The sequence below is a fragment of the Alligator sinensis genome, unplaced genomic scaffold, assembly GCF_000455745.1.
Source record: "Alligator sinensis unplaced genomic scaffold, ASM45574v1 scaffold1326_1, whole genome shotgun sequence".
In the NCBI taxonomy this organism is placed as follows: Eukaryota; Metazoa; Chordata; order Crocodylia; family Alligatoridae; genus Alligator; species Alligator sinensis.
The window spans coordinates 66,469-85,116 of NW_005843485.1; the positions used below are offsets into that span (position 1 = coordinate 66,469).

Below are 18,648 nucleotides of genomic sequence, written 5' to 3' on the forward strand. Positions count from 1 at the left end.
TTGCAGTTGCATTTGGCTGGAGCTGGTCCACTCCAGCCAGGATGAGTCCCGAGTGGGTGTGAGGCAGCCCGGGGCCGGGGCTGGGGCTTTGTGCTCAGCAGCTATTGGGCAACTGTGGTGGCAGTAGCATTGAGAAGCTGCAGGGTCCACAGGCTGTGGGTTTGGTGAGCTGTTGCAGGGTGAGGGCGTTGCAGACTGGCCTGCAACAGCTCCCCAAAATTGCCTATGTGGCCTGAAGGCCCAAATAATTGCCCATCCCTTGATTAGAGATCACTGACAACACTGGCAAACACTGACAGGTATCATGGCCCGTGCGTTTCCCATCCACACTTTTACCTGCCTCTTGCTGGTTTTCTCATCAGGTTCAAGTGAACAGAGTCCAATTCCCACTTGCTCCTGATGGTATAAATCAAGAGTACCTCACCCTGATGCCCAGAGGTAACTGGTTCTGTGCTGTGGACAGAAGCAGGATCTGGCTGGATGAAGCCTAGTGTGGTTACAGCTGTAGAGCAAGGGGCAGATGAGCTGGGCAGCATGGGTGGGAGGAGCACTAGGGTTGTTGGGAGAAGAGAAGTGGCTCCTGTGAGATCTTATCCAGGGTGGGCAGCTGAATGCTGGAGCCTGCAGAGAGAGCAGCGAAACTTGCACCAAATCCTCATCTGGGAAAATAAATGCAGTGAGATCTTCTCACCAGCTGGGCTCAGGGCTGCTGGTTCCAGCCTGGTTAACTTGAGGTCCCCTTCCCTGTATCCAGGGGAAGCTCTAGGTTGGGATCAGAGCTCCTCTAGCCTTGAGTACTAGAGATGCTCTTGTGTCCCTGTCAGTGCACTTGGCTGAGGATGCAGATGCCCTGCCCTAGCTGGCTGTGAGGCAGCACTGAGCAAGGCCTCTGATCTCCCTGCTTGTCTCAACGCCCTGCATCAAGACAAAGGTGCTGCCTTAGCAGTGGGTGGATAGGATGAAACCCCAATGTGAAGGCAAAAACCATTTCCTTCCTCTTGCCCAGAGCAGCAGCTATGTAAAGGTGACTGAGCTCTCTAGCAGACAATCGTCAGGCAGCAGCTCAGTGCCCAAGGCAGGAGGAAATGCAGTGCGGCTCATGCTGGGTAAGTACCTGGTGAAACAGCCACCCTGCCTGGAGCACAGCGCTGATGGGCAGAGGCTGTTCAGGGATGGGAGATGGGCTTTAAGGAGTGAGGAGAGGGTGGGTGATGCAGCGCTGCTTTGGGGAAGGGCAGCAAGCATGACTCCCTGGGGCAGGGCTGCAGCCAGGAGCAGACGCTGAGGTAGGATCCAGACAGGGATTCTGCGACGTTGTTAGAGAGAGAAGAGCTGCTGGGAACTGTATTGTCATGGGTGATTTGGACCTGTTAGATGTTGAGTGGGGAGCAAATGCTGCTCATGTTGGTAGGACGGAGGGATCCCCAGGTGTGAGAATCGATAGATTTCTTCTCCAGTCATTGAACCAACAAGAGGCGATGCTGTTTGGGACTTGCATATGGTGGTAGGTGAGGTCATATGGAAGAGGCAGTAATAGAAAATAGCTTTGAGGAGAGAGACCATGAATTGATCTGGTTGAAACTAAAACGTTTTGACAGGAGCAGTTCTCCATTTCGAAAGGACAGACCTCAGACAGCGAGGCTGTCTGGACCGAGCCTCTCTGGGACCTGAGTGTGGAGGTCGCCAGATCATCTTTCAGGCAAATGATCTGGAATTTGTATCCCAAACAAGGGGTAAATGCTTGTGGCATCACAGCTGCTCCTCATCCCTTCCAAGTCCAAGATATAAAGCGGGGGAGGGGGGAGTTAAGAGAACAGGATGAACTTCCTCATTTCCTAGAAAACACTTGATTCAAGCAGTTAAACAGTAAATCATTAGTCTATAAAGTACAGCTCCTCTGACCTCTGTGGAAGCCCCATGAGGTACTGCTTAATTGTCTGTGAATGCTTAGTTCATTAGTTTTGATGACTCCCAAAGCACTCTAGACTTCCCTTTTTATCTCATTTTCCTGCAGAGGCTTATATGAACTAAACATGATATAAGAGGCCAGGGTGGTATCTTTTATTGGACCAAGTATATATTGCAGTTGTGTTAGAGTTAGACAAGCTTTTGAATGCAAGACATTCTTCATCAGGTCCCTTGTCTAATATTCCAACTATACAGGCCCTTCACATAATTTCTGGACCGCCACAGCTACAGCATTGCTCTTACACTACCTAAACATGATGAACATTTCCATATTTTAGTAAGAGAGAACACTTCTGTGATGTTTTCGCTGACTGCCTTGCCTATCGCCTCTTGCATCAGTTCCGACTCTTGTCTGCCACGTCTTTATTAGTTTTGATGGTATTAGTCAGGAGGTATTATTTCTGCAGTAGGTCACTGGCAATCTCTCACAATTTCCAGTGGTGGCTAACCTATCTGATGCCTTTCTTGCCCAACGCGCAGATTAAGAATCTTACTCAAACCACAGTCGTATGTAGCTGAACTATTCTTTTTATTATCTTTCAGGTTCTTTTACACGCATAACTATTTTTATAAAAGTCTTCCTTTTTTTTTTTAATTCCTTTCTTTTGTCAACACCTTTGATGCTATTTCTTCTTTATTGATATACAACATAATCAAATGCGCTTTTGAACCATTTCTTGAATTGTCCCAAAGCTTTTACTTTCAGTTTTCTTTTTCTTTTTATTTATTTATTTGTTTTTCCCAAGTTCTTCCTAGTTTTTCCAATCAAAAACCTCTTTAAGAACAGTCAATAATGTCAATGATATAAAAATCAAAACTAAGAACTCCCAGCATGTTTCTTTTTCGTTGCTTACTCTCTTGTTCTTTTCTTTTTTTCTCTGGAGCATTTGCCCCACCTCTGCTTCTCACAGCATCTCCCTTTCTCGCACCTCTATTTCTTCTCCGGGAAATCCTCAGTTGACTCCCTGCTTCCTTTCTTCGTCCAACTTTCTCCAACATGCTGGACCAAGCTCTCGAAGCTCCCCGACTCTGCAGCCCTCTCCCTGCTCTCTCTTAGAGGAGATGCCTCTTGCTCCCATCTCCACCACGTGTGGTCCCATGCTGGGCTCTTTTATGTGCAGCGAGCAGCTGCTCTGGAACCGCCGCACTCCCAGCTCAATTTCTTTTCCAGCTCTTTCACAAACTGTTTATCCAGTGGGATTGTAGCTGACTGTACATGGTTACGTTTCCTACCAAAAGATGCAGCATCCAGTTGCTGCAGCTGTTACTTCTCATTATGTCTGGTGCTTCCCAAAAGCAATGATCAGTCCTTGCCTCAGCTTGACAGCAGTGGCTTTGAGCTACGCTGATGTAATACTGAAGTTGCAAGGTTTATCTGTCATGGGAGCTCTTAGCAGGTGCAGATTGCATGGGGGCTTCAGATGCCTCCCTGTAGCAAAGAGCTCCTGACCTCAGTGGGCCAGTAGCTCTGCGAGGAGGGTGCTAGGAGGAACCAGAGCTGACAGGGAATGGCCAGAAGGGCTTGTCAGCAAAGAAAGGTGTGTCCTGGAGATGGGGTGCTGTGAACCACAATAAAAGATGACACAGGTTCATCAAAGACAGACTTTGCAAAGGAAATGACTGCAAAGAGCATAAGACTCTTCTGCTGCACGAACAACAGGAAGAAATGGGACTGTGATGCATTGAGCATGGGTTGAGGTGAAAGATGATGTAGAGAAGACCCAAAAGCTAAGCGGGCACTTTGCCTCTGTGATCAGTGGTGATGCCAACGTGGATGCTGGAGGTGAAGGTAGGTTGGGCAACAGGAAATGGAGCTTGGATGTGGAAATAGCCAGCAGGGGCTCTGGGGCAGTCACTCCCCATGTGGTCTCTGCTCCCCGTGTGTCCTGGGCTCACGGCTCGGACCCTCTCTTGGCAGGTCATGGGGCCAGAGTCTGCTCCTAGAGCACAAGGCCAGAAGAGAGCCCTGTGGGCAGCCAGTCTGACCTCCTGGAGGGAACAGGCCATTGGGCTTCCTTGGGCAGCCTCAGGGTTGCCGTCAGCACTGAGGGAGACACAGACCTCACCTGCATCCATGTTGTGTCTTGTTATCTTTGCAGCTCACGCCCTTGGCCTAGCCGGTGAGTGCTCTTGTTTCTGATTTTCCTGCACAAATTCCAAGGTCCCGACCCCCTCACAGTTGCCAATCCCCTCTCACTGAGGGGGAGGCAGGGAGGGAGGGGAACTGCTGAGAGACAGTCATACTGTCCCTAATACTGGACAGGACCCATTCGCCAACCCCGTGGTGCTGCCTGGAGTAGGACAGGAGGGTAGAAACCAGGAGCATTGCTGTGGCCTTGCCCCACTGCACCCTTGTACTAGGCAATAGCTGGCACTTAGCTGGACCCCCAATTCCTCTGAGCAACTTTGAAATCCCAGCCCAGAAGTGTAACCCTGGCCAGTATTCTGGCTCTGCCCCCTGTGTACAGGGTTTGGGATCATCTCATCCCACCCACCTGTACATTAAATTCCCCTTTTCCTGCTCCCTCCCCATCTGCCTGGCCCCAGCAGCTGCACAGAAGGCCGTGCTGACCCTGAACCCTCCCTGGAGTACCGTGTTTAGGGGCGAGAGTGTCACTCTGTCATGCAAGGGATCCCGCCCTCCTGGAAGCACCCCCACCTCTTGGTGTTTGGAGGGATATTCCTGGATATCAACAGAAACAAACCTCCAAATTAAAGCTGCACAAATGGAAGATGCAGGAAAATACCAGTGCAAGACCAGTGACTCTACATGGAGTGACCACATCGAGCTGACTGTTTCCAGCGGTGAGTCCAGGGGCCCCAAGTGGGTTGTGTTCTGCTCTTCTCCTGCCGTGGGACTGTTGGGCTTTGGGGTGGTCACTGGGGAGATGAGACCTCCTGCGGTAGCAGGCAGGGGACAATTGTGGGGGCCCTGCCTCTCCACTCCCCAGCCCCCTCAGGGCTGACCAGGGACCAACCAAGAAGTTCTCTGCAGCCACAGGAGGGAGACCCTGGGATGCTGTCCCTGTTTGCTAAAGACATGGCAGCAGTGGGGCAGGCACTTCCTGCTCTGGCACCGCAGGGTTGTGGGGGCTGTGCCCACGCAGGAGGATCAATCCCTAGGACAGGACCATGTGCTGGGTTTGCTCCTGAAGCTCCCAGGGCAGTGGTGCAGGCAGCCAGCACAGCCCCTGCCTCAGGAGCTGCCAGCTGGATGGCCGGTTGTGCTGCCGCCACCCATATCACCCACTCTTGGGACCCACCACTAATTACCCTCCTGCCCCCTCACTCAGTCTGGCCTTGCCCCTCTGGCTGTTGGATGACTCTCTTGCCCCTGCCCCGGGGCAGATTTTTCTGATTCTGCTCCAGCACTAGAGGGGTCTCTGGATCATTTTCAGCTGGGCCCAGGGCACCTTTCCATGTGCCTGCCCCTCCCTCACATTGGTGGATAAACTGCCTTTGTCAGTGTAGCCTGCAGCCCCCGTCCTGCCGGGCAGCGCATGCCGAGGAGTGCGGTACGAGGAGTGCGGTACATCATGCAAGGGTCCCTGCAGCTCCTGCTTGCTGTCTCTCTCTTTCAGGCTGGCTGATTCTCCAGGCCCCGCATTATGCAGTGTTCGAGGGGGACCGGCTGCTTCTGAGATGTCGTGTGTGGAGGGGTGGTGAAGTGTCTGGGATGAGATACTACAGAGATGGAGCAGACATCACACCAAGGCCTGTTCAGCCCAGTTATACTATTGATCAAGCAAAGACAACAGACAGTGGCACATACCGATGTGAAGGAGAAGTGTTATCTGGTTCTCTTTATTTTATAAGATATTCTAATGAGGTGCTGGTTCTTGTCCAAGGTAAGGTACTGCTGGAAGTGTTGGGCTGGGCAGAGATGAGGCAGCCACGGGAGTCATGGCAGGAGGGCACTGACCACCTGGGGGGCAAAAGGATCCCTTGGGCTGGATGGCATCAGGGGGCTGCAATTCACCCAGGTGCCTCTAGTCCTGGTGGGGGGGCAAATATTTTGGCTGGAGAGCTGTTTATTGAGTTTTGGTGAGATGTCAAGAGCCGCAAGGGGAACCCTACCCCTTGACAGTGCCCTGCCCTCTGGTCACCATCTGGCTCACCCACCTAGCTGGCACGTGGACCGGGAGTCATGGTAACCCACCGCCATCCGGCCAGGTGGGCTCCATGCCTCCATGTGTGGCTCCCCACCGGAGTACTGGAAGCCCCATGTGGAGGCATGGAGCCAACTCAGCCCAACCCAGTGGCACACAGCTTTTACCTGCAGTGGTGGGAGCCCCTTGTGCTGGCACATAGCCAGCTCGGTCCAGCTCAAAGGCCCCTTTGCTCAAGCTCCAAGGGGCTGAGCCGCTTGGATGTCCCCACACGCCAGGGCTGGATCACTGCAGCAGGGCCCAATCCTCTCTTGACCTCTCCCCTCAGGAGTCCCCATCTCCAGAATAAACCTGGGGGTTCATCCCCTTAATGGGAAGGTAGTGGAAGGAAAGCAGTGCTGAGGCTGTGGGGTGTCCCAATCTGGTGTGTTTCTAGAGCTGTTTTCAACACCCGAGCTGAGGGTGGCCGGCTCAGCTGAAGCCAGGGAAGAAAGCCCACTGACCCTACGGTGTGTCACGCAGCCCAAGCCCTGGACATCAGACCTACAGCTTCAGTACTCCTTCTACAAGAGCAGCACGATTGTGAGAGGACCAGAGAGCTCCCCTGTGCACCACATCCCAGCAGCAAGCCTGGCAGACTCAGGACCCTACTTTTGTGTGGTGCAGACAGTGACCTCAAGTGTAAGGAAACAGAGCCCTGAGCAAGGAATCAAGGTTAAACGTGAGTGCCCATGACAGGGATTGTGGGGCAGGGTCTGCAGGTTGCAGGAGACAGGGGTGTCAAACTCACACTGGCCCCCAGCCTGAATCTAGAGCATGGGGCTCCTCCCAGCCCGGATCCAGGGGGCAGCAGCAACTCTGGTGGGGCTGTTTTCAGACAGCAGCACAGGTATGGGGGTGGGTGGCAAACTGGAGCTGTGTTCAGGCAGCAAAACAGGCCCGTCTCCCCTCTTGGTCTCCCCACAGGAGTCCCTGTCTCCGGAGTCACCCTGGGGGTGCAGCCCCGCAAGGGGCAGGTGGTGGCAGGGGAGCGGCTGGTGCTGAGCTGCTCCGTGGCTGCGGGCACGGGGCCTCTCGCCTTCTCCTGGCACCGGGAGGGCTCTGGCCTGGCTCTGAGGACAGAGACTTTGCGCTCACGGAGGATGGACTATGAGATCCCTGCTGCCATGGAGAGAGATGCCGGGGAGTATTACTGCGCTGCCTCGAATGGCCACGACCCGGTCCTGAGCCCACGGGTGACAGTCACAGTGTGGGGTGAGTGGGTCCCAGCTGACGGGAAGATGGGGCCGTGTTGTTTCCCTGGGGAGGGTGTGACTCTCGGCAGCCCCAGGCCCTGTGGGGCGGGTGCTGGTGGATAATGGTGCTGGGGCCCAGGCTGCTGGGAGGGGAGGCGGGAGGCTGCTCCGCGCAGGCAGCGCTACAAAGGAGGCGGCTGCGGCAGCAGGAGGCCGGGGGCAGCGGGGCGTCCCTTCAGGGTCTGGGGCAGCAGCACCTGCTTGTCACTGCTCTGGTACCACGGTGGGTCCTGGCAGCCAGGTCTGGGGCCATGTTTTCATCCCATTGAAACCCTTCATCTTCCTGAAGAGCATTTTGTGGCCACAGTGAGAAATATCTCTGGAGAAATCCCATGTTGGGCTTTTCTTGCCCATCACCTCTAACTTGTCTCCTCCTCTTGGTCTCCTTGGGTAATTGAGAAAGAGCAATAAGATAGAGTGAGGAGCTGTGCTGGAGTGTTGCTGTGGGTGTGATTATCCAATGAGCAAGATGCAAGATGTATTTGGCAATGTCTTGTCTTAGGCCAACCTCACAGTTGGGAGGGACGGTAGAGAAGATTTGGGGCACAAAATGCCCTCCCTTAGCTCTCAAAGAGAAATACAAGCTGCCTCAGCTAAACAACCAGTGGAAGAGAAGCTACAGCAGCCTACACACTGCCCTGGGTGTGTGGCCCTGGACCCACATGAGGGTCCATAACACCCCATAGCAGGCATGGGCTCCAGGCGTGTCCATGAGATTCGTGCCACCCCTGTCATGGCCTGCCCCCCATTGATGGCCTGCCCCTGGAACCCACCTGTGTGGGCTCCAGGGTAGCTAACTGTGTTGGGTGTGTGGGACCCCTCCTCCCCTGCTGTCCTGCCCCTGCTGCAGGAGGTCTGGACACCAATGCCTCGGTAGCCCACACAGCTGCTCTGAGCAACACAACACAGGGTGCAGCCAGGCTACACAAAGCCCCTCACCCACCGCACTCCTTCCCCCTCCTGATTACCACACCTGGGTGCAAGTGCCCTGCCTGGTCCCCCCCATTCTGTCCTCATGGCTGGTGCATAGCGGCTCCTCCCACCCCACCCCATTCACTCCTCTCTTCTCCTTGTGAACTGGAGTGTGAGCAGGAGCTCTCCCCTCTGGCCTCCTGCTGCCTCCAGCCCCATCCTGTACTCACACCCTCTCCCTGGTGCTTGCAGTGCCTGTGACTGGAGCTAACATTATCAGAGATAAGCCAGAGCTGGTGCTCACAGTGGGAGAAAGCCTGAATCTCAGCTGCTCGGTGCAGGTGGGGACGGACCCAGCATTCAGGTGGCTTCACAATGCCCAGGAGCTGGACGTGGCCTCAGGGCTGGGTCTGCTCAGTCCTGTGGGACACGTCCTGTATGTGGAGTCAGTGCAGCTGGGCCATGCGGGGAATTACCAATGCATCGCCAGCAACCAGTTCAGCCTGGAGAGAGTCTTCCAGGCCTCCAGCAAGATTCTGGCCATCACCGTGAGAGGTAAGGCCTGGGCTGGATAAGGAAGGGGCTGGGTAAGGGCTGGGGTAGGACCTGGGTCAGGGTTATGCTCAGCTGCAGAGTCAGATTCAAGACCTCATTGGGGCTTTGCACCCAGCCTGGATTTCACTGTGAGACAAGATGAGGACAGGCTTTAGTACTAGGAGGGATCCATCCTGGTTCTGGTACCGCCGAGATCCCAACCTGATTCGTAGCCAGGCCTTACATTTGCCTCACAGGTCATAGTGGGGAAGGAGTTTTTAAACCAAGGGTGGGCAAAACATGGCTCGCAGGCTGGATCTCGGCTGCCAAGGGGTTTTATTCAGTTTGTGGTGGGTCCCTTGGCCCCACACAGCCCAGGCTCAGCAGGCAGCCCTGGCTGTGATGCATGCAGCCTGTCCCACCACCCATGGATGTGCAGCAGGGCTGGGGTGATGCAGCAGCTGGACCCCACTTCCTGGCAGCCTCAGCAGCAGCTCTTTCCATCTGCTGGTGCCAGTATTGCTGCCACCGCTGCTGGACTCAGCCCTGCTGCCCAGGCACCCTGGCCCATCTGTACTGCACCAACCGCTGGGGAACACTGGTCAGAGCGGGCAGGTGGGATCTTAATGGAGACCAGTCCAGGATCCATGTGGGCAGGATGGGCTTGGCCAGGTAAATGGGATGGGGCCACAGACAGGTGGGGAGCAGGGTCTGGGAATGGAAGGGGTGGGGAGGTCTGGGGCCAGGGCTGGGATCAAGGGGCTGTGAAAGCACAGGGCTGAGGCCCGGGGCAGAGCCACAGCCAGGATTCCTGCATGCCCCTGAAACTGCCCATAGAATTGGTGCCTATCTCCCCACCCACCTTCAGCCCCATCTCATCCACCTGGCCAAGCGTGCCCTGCCTGCCAGCTCCATGAATACCTTAGATTGCCAGGTGGTGAGAGCGTGGGGCTGGGCCCTGGGGTAGAGTAACTTAGGGATTTTTGGCGAGATGTTGCAGGCAGGCAGTGCTGACAAAGCACAACAAAGTTTGGGTGGGGGCTAACCCAGTCCACAACAGCTCACCCAAACTCCCTAAGCGGCCCTCAAGCTCAAATAATTGCCCACCCTGGCTTGGAATTGTAACTGCCCTCATCAGGATCTGGGCTGCCTGCCTGGAGCCTGGTCCCTTCCAGTGGAGAGGGGCATAGGGCAGTAGGGGCAGCAAGGAGGGCATCATACTGTTAGGAAAGCTGGGAGGTGCTGCAAGCTAATGACAGAGACCAGGCCCTGTGCAAATTGTAGTGGTCCAGCACTCCCTTCACGGTATTGGCAAGGGGCTATTACTGCTTATGACACCCCTGTGCCCATAGTGCTAGGGCTGTAAGGTGGGTAGGAGGGGCATCCCAGGCTGCATTGGAAGGGAAGTATCAGATGGGGGGGGGTTATCAGAGGCACTGCACTAGGGTCAGTCCTGAGACCAATGCTACTTGACACTTCCATGAATGACCTTAGCACAGAAAGGAGGATGGTGCAAGGGAGCTCTGCAAGGGCCACAGCAGGGGGTCATTGTCAAGAGAGGAAGATCAGGGCATTGCAAAGAACAGCCGGGGTGACCCTAAGTCCCAGGGCACTGGGGACAGGATGGGTCACGCACTTATCATAGAATCCTAGAAAATGGAGGTTGGAAGGCACCTCAGGAGGCTACATCTAGCCCAACCTCCTCAAAGCAGGACCATCCCCAACTAGATCATCCCAACCAGGGTATTGTCAAGCCAGGCCTTAAAAACCTCCAAGGATGGAGATTGCACCACCTCTCTGGGTAACCTGTTTCAGTGCTTCACCCTCCTAGTGAGAAAGTTTCTCCTAATATCCAACCTAAACTTCCCTTGCTGCAACTGGAGCCCATTGCTCCTTGTTCTGTCATTTGTCACCACTGAGAACAGTCCAGCTCCGTCCTCTTTGCAGCCCCCCTTCAGGGAGTTGAAGGCTGCTATTAAATCCCCCCTCAGTCTTCTTTTCTGCAAACTAAATAAGCGCAGTGCCCTCAGCCTCTACTCACAAGTCTCGTGCTCCAGCCCCTGAACCATTTTTGTTGCCCTCCACTGGACTCTCTCAAACTTGTCCACATCCTTTCTGTAATGAGGGGCCCAAAACTGGATGCAGGGCTCCAGATGTGGTCTTTCGATGTGGCACTTGAGGCTGCCTTCAGCCAAGATCTCTTTAAATGGGAAAGACTGAGGAGACACAGGATGAATCAGTCCATCATAGAATGGCTGAGCTGCCGGTGCAAGCATCTATGGAGTACAATGTACCCGGATGTATTGGGAGGTGCTGCCAGTGGAGACAGGGAAGGATTAGTGCTGTGGGAGGGCAGAATGCAGGCTGGGGTAGCACAGGGGAGGACTGGTGCATCACTCAGGGAGTCGAGCACCTCTTGGATGTGGGCTTGCCTGGGTAAGGTGTGGGGAGACATGCTGGACATGGGCCTTGTGGTCCTTGTGAGCTGCTTGGGGACAAGCACCAGGTGTAGACAAGATCAGCTGAAGAGAAAGACCAGTGTTGGCACAAGGGCGGATGGGATTAAAGCAGCAGGAGCTGCGGTGGCTGTGAATCAGAAGGCAGCTCCGGGCCCTCGGAGGTGTGGGGCTCTAGAGCTGCCATCCAGTCAGAGCAGTGGGGCAGGATCAGTTCCTGGAGGATCATGGGAGATGCTGTCTGCAGTACCAGGGACTGGATGGATGGATGCAGTAAATATTTCCCAGCTGCTTGGTGCTGTGAGAGCTGGGGGCTCATGAGCATGTTTCCTTTCTATTCCCAGAGGATGCGAGTACCTGGGTGGCTGTGGGTGTGACTGTCACCCTCCTGTGTCTGGCCGGTGCCACTGTGGCTGCCGTGGTCTGCGTCAGGCACCAGCAGAAAGCAGGTGGGTGTCTCCCTTGACTCTGCTCCTGCCATGCTCCCCATCCGCCGCCCCACCAAGGCCCGGGACCAACTGGTCAACCTCCTCCTGGCTCTGGCCAAGCTGGTCATCTGGCTATCCAGGAAGGAGGCTCTGGCCGGGAAGGCTCCCGGTCACCTCGGGGCGTTTTTCCTTGGTGTCCTTCGCGCGCGTCTCCGGGCGGAGCACCACTGGGCAGTAGCCGCCGGCAAGCTGAAGCAGTTTGCCAGCCGGTGGGCGCTGTTCGGGGTGCTCTGCTCACTGACCCCCGGGGGAGCACTTGTTTTGAACCTTTGACCCCGCACGCACACCCTGTTTTCTTATGAGTTGTCCCCCGTAATATTTGTTTAATGTTCGGGAGCCCAGCCGCCCGACTTTTGTAGAGTGGCGGGCCCTGAAGAATTTTTTAGTGTCTTAAAGTGTTCCAGGAGAAACACCTGCCCGGTCACCAGCCGGGCACCAGCAACACCATCGGCCACCTGACGGGGGTGGCCCAAAGACCCCTATGGACTTTATTTGCATGGTACAACAATAGTGCCATGCAGACCTCACCATGCAGGCAGCTTGCTGAAATTCATGGGCATTGTTGGCCATGTCTGAGGATCACGCCCACGTAGACACTCATGGGGAAAGTGGATGCAAAGTGGCAGCAGACATGGGGATTCAAACTCCCTTAAGTGGCCATAGTGCCTGCCCCCTCTCTGCCCTGCCGCAGCCGCAGCCCATCTCTTGCCAGCCCCACAGGGACAACTGTGTGCCCAGGGGCCCAGGAGGCCCTGGACTCTCACTGCTCCTTGCCCAAGAGCTGCTCCAGGGGATGGGGATGGAAGCTTGAGCCTGGGCCCTGGTTCAAAATCCTCCTTCTCTCACCCCAGCCAGCTGCTCTGTGCTCAGCCCTTGAGGTTATGCAGCGGAAGCTGACCTCTCCATCACTCTTCCCACCACAGTTCCCCCAGCCCCTGTCCCCTGTGCTTATGCACTAGCAAAAGCCACCCACACCTGGCAGCCGGGGGGAAGAGTCTAATGCCCCTTTTCTCACTTGCTTTGCAGGGGAGATATGTTTCAGTGCCTGGTGGAGGTGAGTACAGCCCTGGTGATGTAATCTTTTTTTATGGTATATCTAGCTTTTGCAAATTATATCTAACTGAATACTTAAGGCAGCTTGCTGGTGCTGGGAGGGGTGTGGTATATGTATGTTAAGAAATGCTCGCCCGCTGGGAAAGAAGTGCCATGTAGGCAAGCCTAGACAAGTACGGACATGTTCTGTGGCTAAGGTAATATGCGCATGGGCTAAGAAAAGGCAGCCAATAGTAACGGTACAGCGTGTTAAGTGGGAGAAAGCTATATAAGGCTGAAGCAAGCCAAATGGGGTGGTGCTTGCTTTGCGAACGATCGCCAAGCACCCCTCTCTGCGCAGACTTGAAACAATAAAGATTAAGTTGGATCCTCCACCCCTGTGTGTTTATTGGCAAAAGTGCACCGGGCACGAACTCACATTGTCCTTTGGGGACAACACTGGGAGCAGGCAGGCATTGGGGGCAGGAGTGGGGTGAGGGGTGAGTTCAATGTTGTCTTGTTTAAAGGCTCTTGGGTTATTCTGTGCCCAGTGCCTGGGTCATCTCTCAGCTTCTCCTGCTCCTGCCTCTTCCCCGTGATGACTGGAGCTGGTTCTCACTCAGGCTCTGCAAGTGGCTGTCTCATTGCCACTGCCACCATCCTGGGCTAGGTGCAAAAGGGTCATCCCTGGTGCTTGCTGGTCAGTGAGTCAGGATGTGCACACAGCAGGGCACACTCTGTCCAGGTGCATGGCAATGATAGTCAGGCCAAGTGGGCAGACAGGGTCAGACTGTGTCACAGCCCAGCCCAGGCTGTGGCCTTTCCAGTGACACAGGCAAAGTCAGTGCAGTTTTCGGGATCCTCTGGTCCTGTCTCCCAGTCTGAACCTGCCAGAGGTTGAATGGAGGCATCGCAGTCACAGGCTGCTGCTGACATCCTGGCTGCTTGTGTGGAGAGAGCAGAGTCAGTGCCCACTCACCTTGCACAGGAAGGAGATGGATCCCTGGAGGGGAAGATGAGCTAAGGATTTTTTGGGTTCCTCCCTTGCCCTCAGCTGGGCTGCAGAGCCTTGTGCTGGGAGAGGGTGGAGGCACCACCATGTACATGGACAGGGGGGTTTCACTGCAGGCCTAAGCTGCAAGCCCAGCATAGCAATCACAGGGCAGCATCCTCCACACTGCTGCCCCTATGACCAACAACGGCACCGGCTGTGAGCTGGGAGTCTGAGCTACCATCTAAGCAGCCGCCGGATCCCAGGGAACCCTGTCCCCGAGGAAGCGCACAAAGGGAAATGCCCACTGGGGTTGGGTACAGAGACTCCAGCAGGACTTTACTGAGGGCAGTGCTGGGCAGAGGGGCAGTGGCATGGTGGACAGGGGCATCCAGGGGTTTCCCTGCCTGGTCTGTGGCAGCTGCTGGAGAGAATCAGGGGAGCGTCTGAGACCAGGTGTTGGTAGTGTAATGATCAGTGCTGTTAAAGAAGTACACCTTCTTGCTAAAAGCAAGGCTCTAGCAATGCTGTGCAGACACTCTTTACAACAACAAGCAGCCCTATCTCTCTCTGAGCCACTTCGGACTTGCAAAACAAAGTGTTCTTGTAAAAACAGTGTACTGTTCCCACAGTTAGAGCAGGGACGGGGCTGAGACTCAGAACAGACCCTGCCAGGGCTTGATTCTCCCTTGCACCTCTCCAGCCACAGAAAGCCCTTGGCATGAATCTGACTCTGGCCCCTACATGTAGGTGCCTGTCTGTCTTCCCATGCCCTGCTCTGCACGTGTCCATACCATTCCCCTGAGCTCTCTGCATCTTCTTCTCCACAGGAGCACGCCTGGCCCAGTCCAGCAGGAGCCCCCTGCCCATGGGCTGCTTCCTCCAGCTACCCTGGGGTCCAGTGAGCTGGAGCTAGAGTATGCCAATGGTAAGGCCCCCCATTACCAGCCATGTGAGCCACTGAGCTGGGGGCTAATGATCAGAGTTGGGCAATGTCCCAGGCTGGAGCTGTAGTAGGGACATTCTCCTGCTTTGGTTTTATAGCCCAGGTGGGCTGCTGGGAGGCTCTGCTCAGACCTGGTGGCTCTTATGAACGTCAGCATGAGGCAGGAGTCCCTGCCTGGTCTCCACTAGAGACCTGCCTAGATGCCTTCTCCATCTGCTGCACCATCTTCCACCCCAGGCCTCTTAGAGCCCCCTCTTATCAAGCTGGGATCAGGCAGGACCTCTTCCAGTGACTAGACAGAAGGGGCAGGGAGTTGTGGCCTCCACGCTGAGAACCCAGCACCAGAGGACTGGTCACCGGGAACTAAACCAGCTGCACTTGTCCTGTTTCAGCACAGGCTGGCATGTTTGCACTGGCCAGGCAAAGTTGCCCTGTGGACCTGGCACCTCCACACTGACTCTGTCCTAGACCACTTCCATCACGGTGCCCACCAAACACCTCTGCCACAATCCCCAGCTTGAGGCCTGGAAGCAAGACACTCTGGGAGATACCTAAAGACTGCCCCGTGGCACGGTGGAGGAACACAGCTGGACCATTTCAGCTAATAGGCTTCCATGTGGACCCTGAGCGGCTGTGGGTGGGGGGATCTGACCCCATCAGAGCTCATCCCTGCTGAAGTACAGTCAATGATCTGACTCAATCAGAGCTCATCCCTGCTGAAGTACAGTCAACTGTAGATGGCCTTAGCCAATCTGCCCCTGCCTGGGGGCTCTGTGCCTGGGCTGCCTGGGTGGGACTGCAATGCCAGGGAGCAGGAGGTGCACAGCACAGTCACTGTTTCTGGAGTTAACAAGGCCTAAGTGAGACCTGGCTTTTCCTTCCAGTGTGTCCCCAGGAGCAGGGGAGCAGAGACGTGATCTATTCCATTGTCAGCATCCAGAAAAGAAGTGGCGGTGAGTGGCACAGAGCTGTGTCTCCCTAGAGAGGCCGGAGGGGTATAACACAGTGGTGGGTGAGAGAGACACAAGTGCATCTGGGTTTCTAGGGGGAGTTTAGGTCCCCTCATCTCTGACTTTCCTGGCCAGCAAGGGAAATGACCAGCTTCCAGCCACTGCAGAGCCTTGGTGAGGATTTGTTCTCAGGACTGGTGTCAGCTGTCAGGGAAGCTCAGACACCTAGGGCCCCTCCTGCTTCATGTCCATGTTGGCAGGATGCAGCTCCTAGGTTCAGGAAGGGCTGGCGCAGGGGTAGGAGAGAGGCCTGGGGTCCCATGCCCTCAACCTTGGGTCCCAGGCACATCATGCAGCTGGAGCTGTTTGGGGAGGTGCAGGGGGCTGATGCCAGGGTCCCAGAGTGCAAATTACTGCCCAGGCCTGATCCCTTTGTGTCTTTCTCACAGCCAAGCCCACAGGAACCTCCCAGATGGATAATGTAAGTGTGATGCCCTCCCCCCCCAGCCTGGTGCTCCCTGCCTGCTGATGTCTCATGGCCCACCCTGCTCACTGCCCCTGTGCTCTCTCCAACAGGGACACCTTGTCACCTATGCTGTGCTCTGTAGTCCCAAGCCCTCCTGGGATTCAGCCACCAAAGTGAGGGCATCAGAAGGGGGGGACCAATCCAAGAGCGACATTTATGAGACCATTACCCACCTTTGACCTGCGCTGACCCCAGCATGAGCCCTCAATGTCTGGGACATCCCATGCTGCTCAGTAACACTTCACTATCCACCTGGCCTGCAAAAGAGAGCACAGGGCGCAAGGGCTGCAACCACAGGAGCTGATGCCCAGCCTGGTGCCTCCAGTGGCAGCATAGCAGTGGCTGTGGCTGTAGCTCTGTACTGAGCAGCTGCTGCCATGCCCGAGGGCAGCATGCCCAGAAAGCCAGGGCTGAGCTGGGCAACTGGCTGAGTTAGGGTTTCTTGGCCTGGATGGAGGGAGCCCGGGCAGCAGCCTTGATCTGCTGCATTCCCTGGAGTGGGGTCTCTGACCCTTCTGTCCTCACCCCAGAGGTTGCTGCTGTCACAAACCCATCTACCGAGCATGCCAGAGCTTAAGATGCAAGGACACTTGTATATGTTATGACTTGTTGGCATACACGTTATGAAACGGTATGAAAAATCACCACTTCTCTAGCTCAGTTGTGTAACCAAATACATGTACACGCTTCTTTTTCATGTCAGATTTTGATTTATCATGACAAGTTAGACCACCTCCGAGATGTTTTATTTTTACCATGGCCAGTTGTTCTAGGAAGCTTTCTTTTATCATGATACTTCTGACACGTGTACATGTCGCACACAGGTAAATTCGCCACTTTAAGTGTTCTGACACCCTTTGGCCACCAGGTGCTGCTTGAATTCATTGGTAATTTCATGTACTTTGCAGTTCAGTTGGTAGTTTTCTGGTGTAATGAATGCCTTTTCCCAGCAGGTGTTGCCCGGCATGGATCAATTGTTTTACCTATGGATCATTCCTTGCTCCTTAATAAGTGAATCAATTTAATTAAAATTATTTTTTTTGCACTAAAACCAGTTTGTGTTAGTAGATGTGCTCTACTCACAGCTTCAATAACGTGTGTTGGTGTCATGAAGAGTGGGCATCTTGAACTATGCCAGCAACCGTTTTGAGCACAAGACCCCTGGTTTAATGTCACATTCTCTTGTGGGGAAAAATTGGTGTTGCTTAGTGAAACACATTTCCAGTATTGTCCACTGTGTACTGCTGTGGTGTCCAGTTTGACGCTACTGACTCCGTGTCTTAATCGTGCCTCAGTCGGCGCTCCTGACGCAGGACAGACCCTGTTATCCCAATGTTTCCTCATCCAAACTACCATGCAACTCCATTTTTATGGAGCCATTTCCCTCAGTGCTAGTAAATGTGTTTTGCTCACCGATTCCCAAACAGTCCCTCTGGCTGGCATCCAGTTCCCCGCTGCTAGCTCCTGTCTTAGTTGGTCTTCCTGATCTCGCCTCCCCAACCATATATCTATACTAGGTTGTCTACGTCTCCCCTCACCCCCTGCTTCTTAGGGATGCCATCAGTGGAAAAATGAATTGTCTGCTCATCAGAACATTTCTACAAATTAACATTTCTTGGGACAGCTGATTGTCTGTATTGATTCTTTCCTCTCCTTAGCCTGGCTTTGTAGGTGCTAATTGATGGCAATTAACTGGCTACATTAGCTAGGTCCTGTGTATTGAGCTGGTCCCTGAGCGAATCATGATTGGTTGGTAACTGATTGGTTGGTAACTGGTAACACAGCAGCTGACCGCCCAGGCCTGCAGTAGTGTCTCCCACGCCCCCAAGACAGACATAGTCAGTCCCACAAGCACCCATGGCACGAGTTTTGCCCATCAGCAGCTAGGGATGTAGGGGCCCAGACTCCCCCTGCACCGATCTCCTCCACAGCTGGCAGGTGTCACAGCAGGGGCCACCAACCCTGCAGCTGTCACCCCGCTGCGCCCTAACACACGCAGTGTCACCCATGTCACGAGTTTTGCTTGCCAGCAGCTTGAGGTGAAGTTCCCCGCAAGCCCCTGCACCAATATTCTTGACACTTGGCAAGCTTCATGCTCTCTGCAGTCTACCACCCCTGAAACTTGCATCCAAATCGGACAAAAAACAACAAAGTTATAGATGTTTTATTGCTTCCCCATTATACCCTATGGCCGGATCTCCGAGGCGGCTCTAAGGCAGCTCCAAAGCTCTTCAGGAAGCCTAACGAGGCCAGCGCTTTGACCTGGACATGCTTCAGACCCCGAAGCATCAGAAGCTTCTCTGGATCCGAAGCAGGGTCGAAGCCTCGCACAGCCCTACTATGCGCTTTGATGCTGTGGCGGGCCAGTAGGGGGCACTCCTGCGTTGAGCCGCCCACCTCCCTGCGCCGCCCACCGTCCAGGCTCCGAGTGCCTCCCCCGG

At 54.8% G+C, this 18,648-nt stretch overlaps 1 protein-coding gene across 1 annotated transcript; it reads left to right on the forward strand.

The window, feature by feature from the left end:
• The first annotated feature begins 3,829 nt into the window (after positions 1 to 3,829).
• Positions 3,830 to 16,964, forward strand: LOC102385494 (Fc receptor-like protein 4). The gene is made up of 12 exons (XM_025195387.1): positions 3,830 to 4,088; positions 4,516 to 4,773; positions 5,550 to 5,816; positions 6,514 to 6,798; positions 7,044 to 7,331; positions 8,537 to 8,839; positions 11,619 to 11,723; positions 12,789 to 12,816; positions 14,616 to 14,713; positions 15,616 to 15,684; positions 16,131 to 16,162; positions 16,258 to 16,964. The coding sequence occupies exons 1-12, from the start codon at positions 3,830 to 3,832 to the stop codon at positions 16,384 to 16,386; spliced, it is 2,121 nt and encodes a 706-aa protein (XP_025051172.1). The 3' UTR covers positions 16,387 to 16,964.
• Positions 16,965 to 18,648: the final 1,684 nt, after the last annotated feature.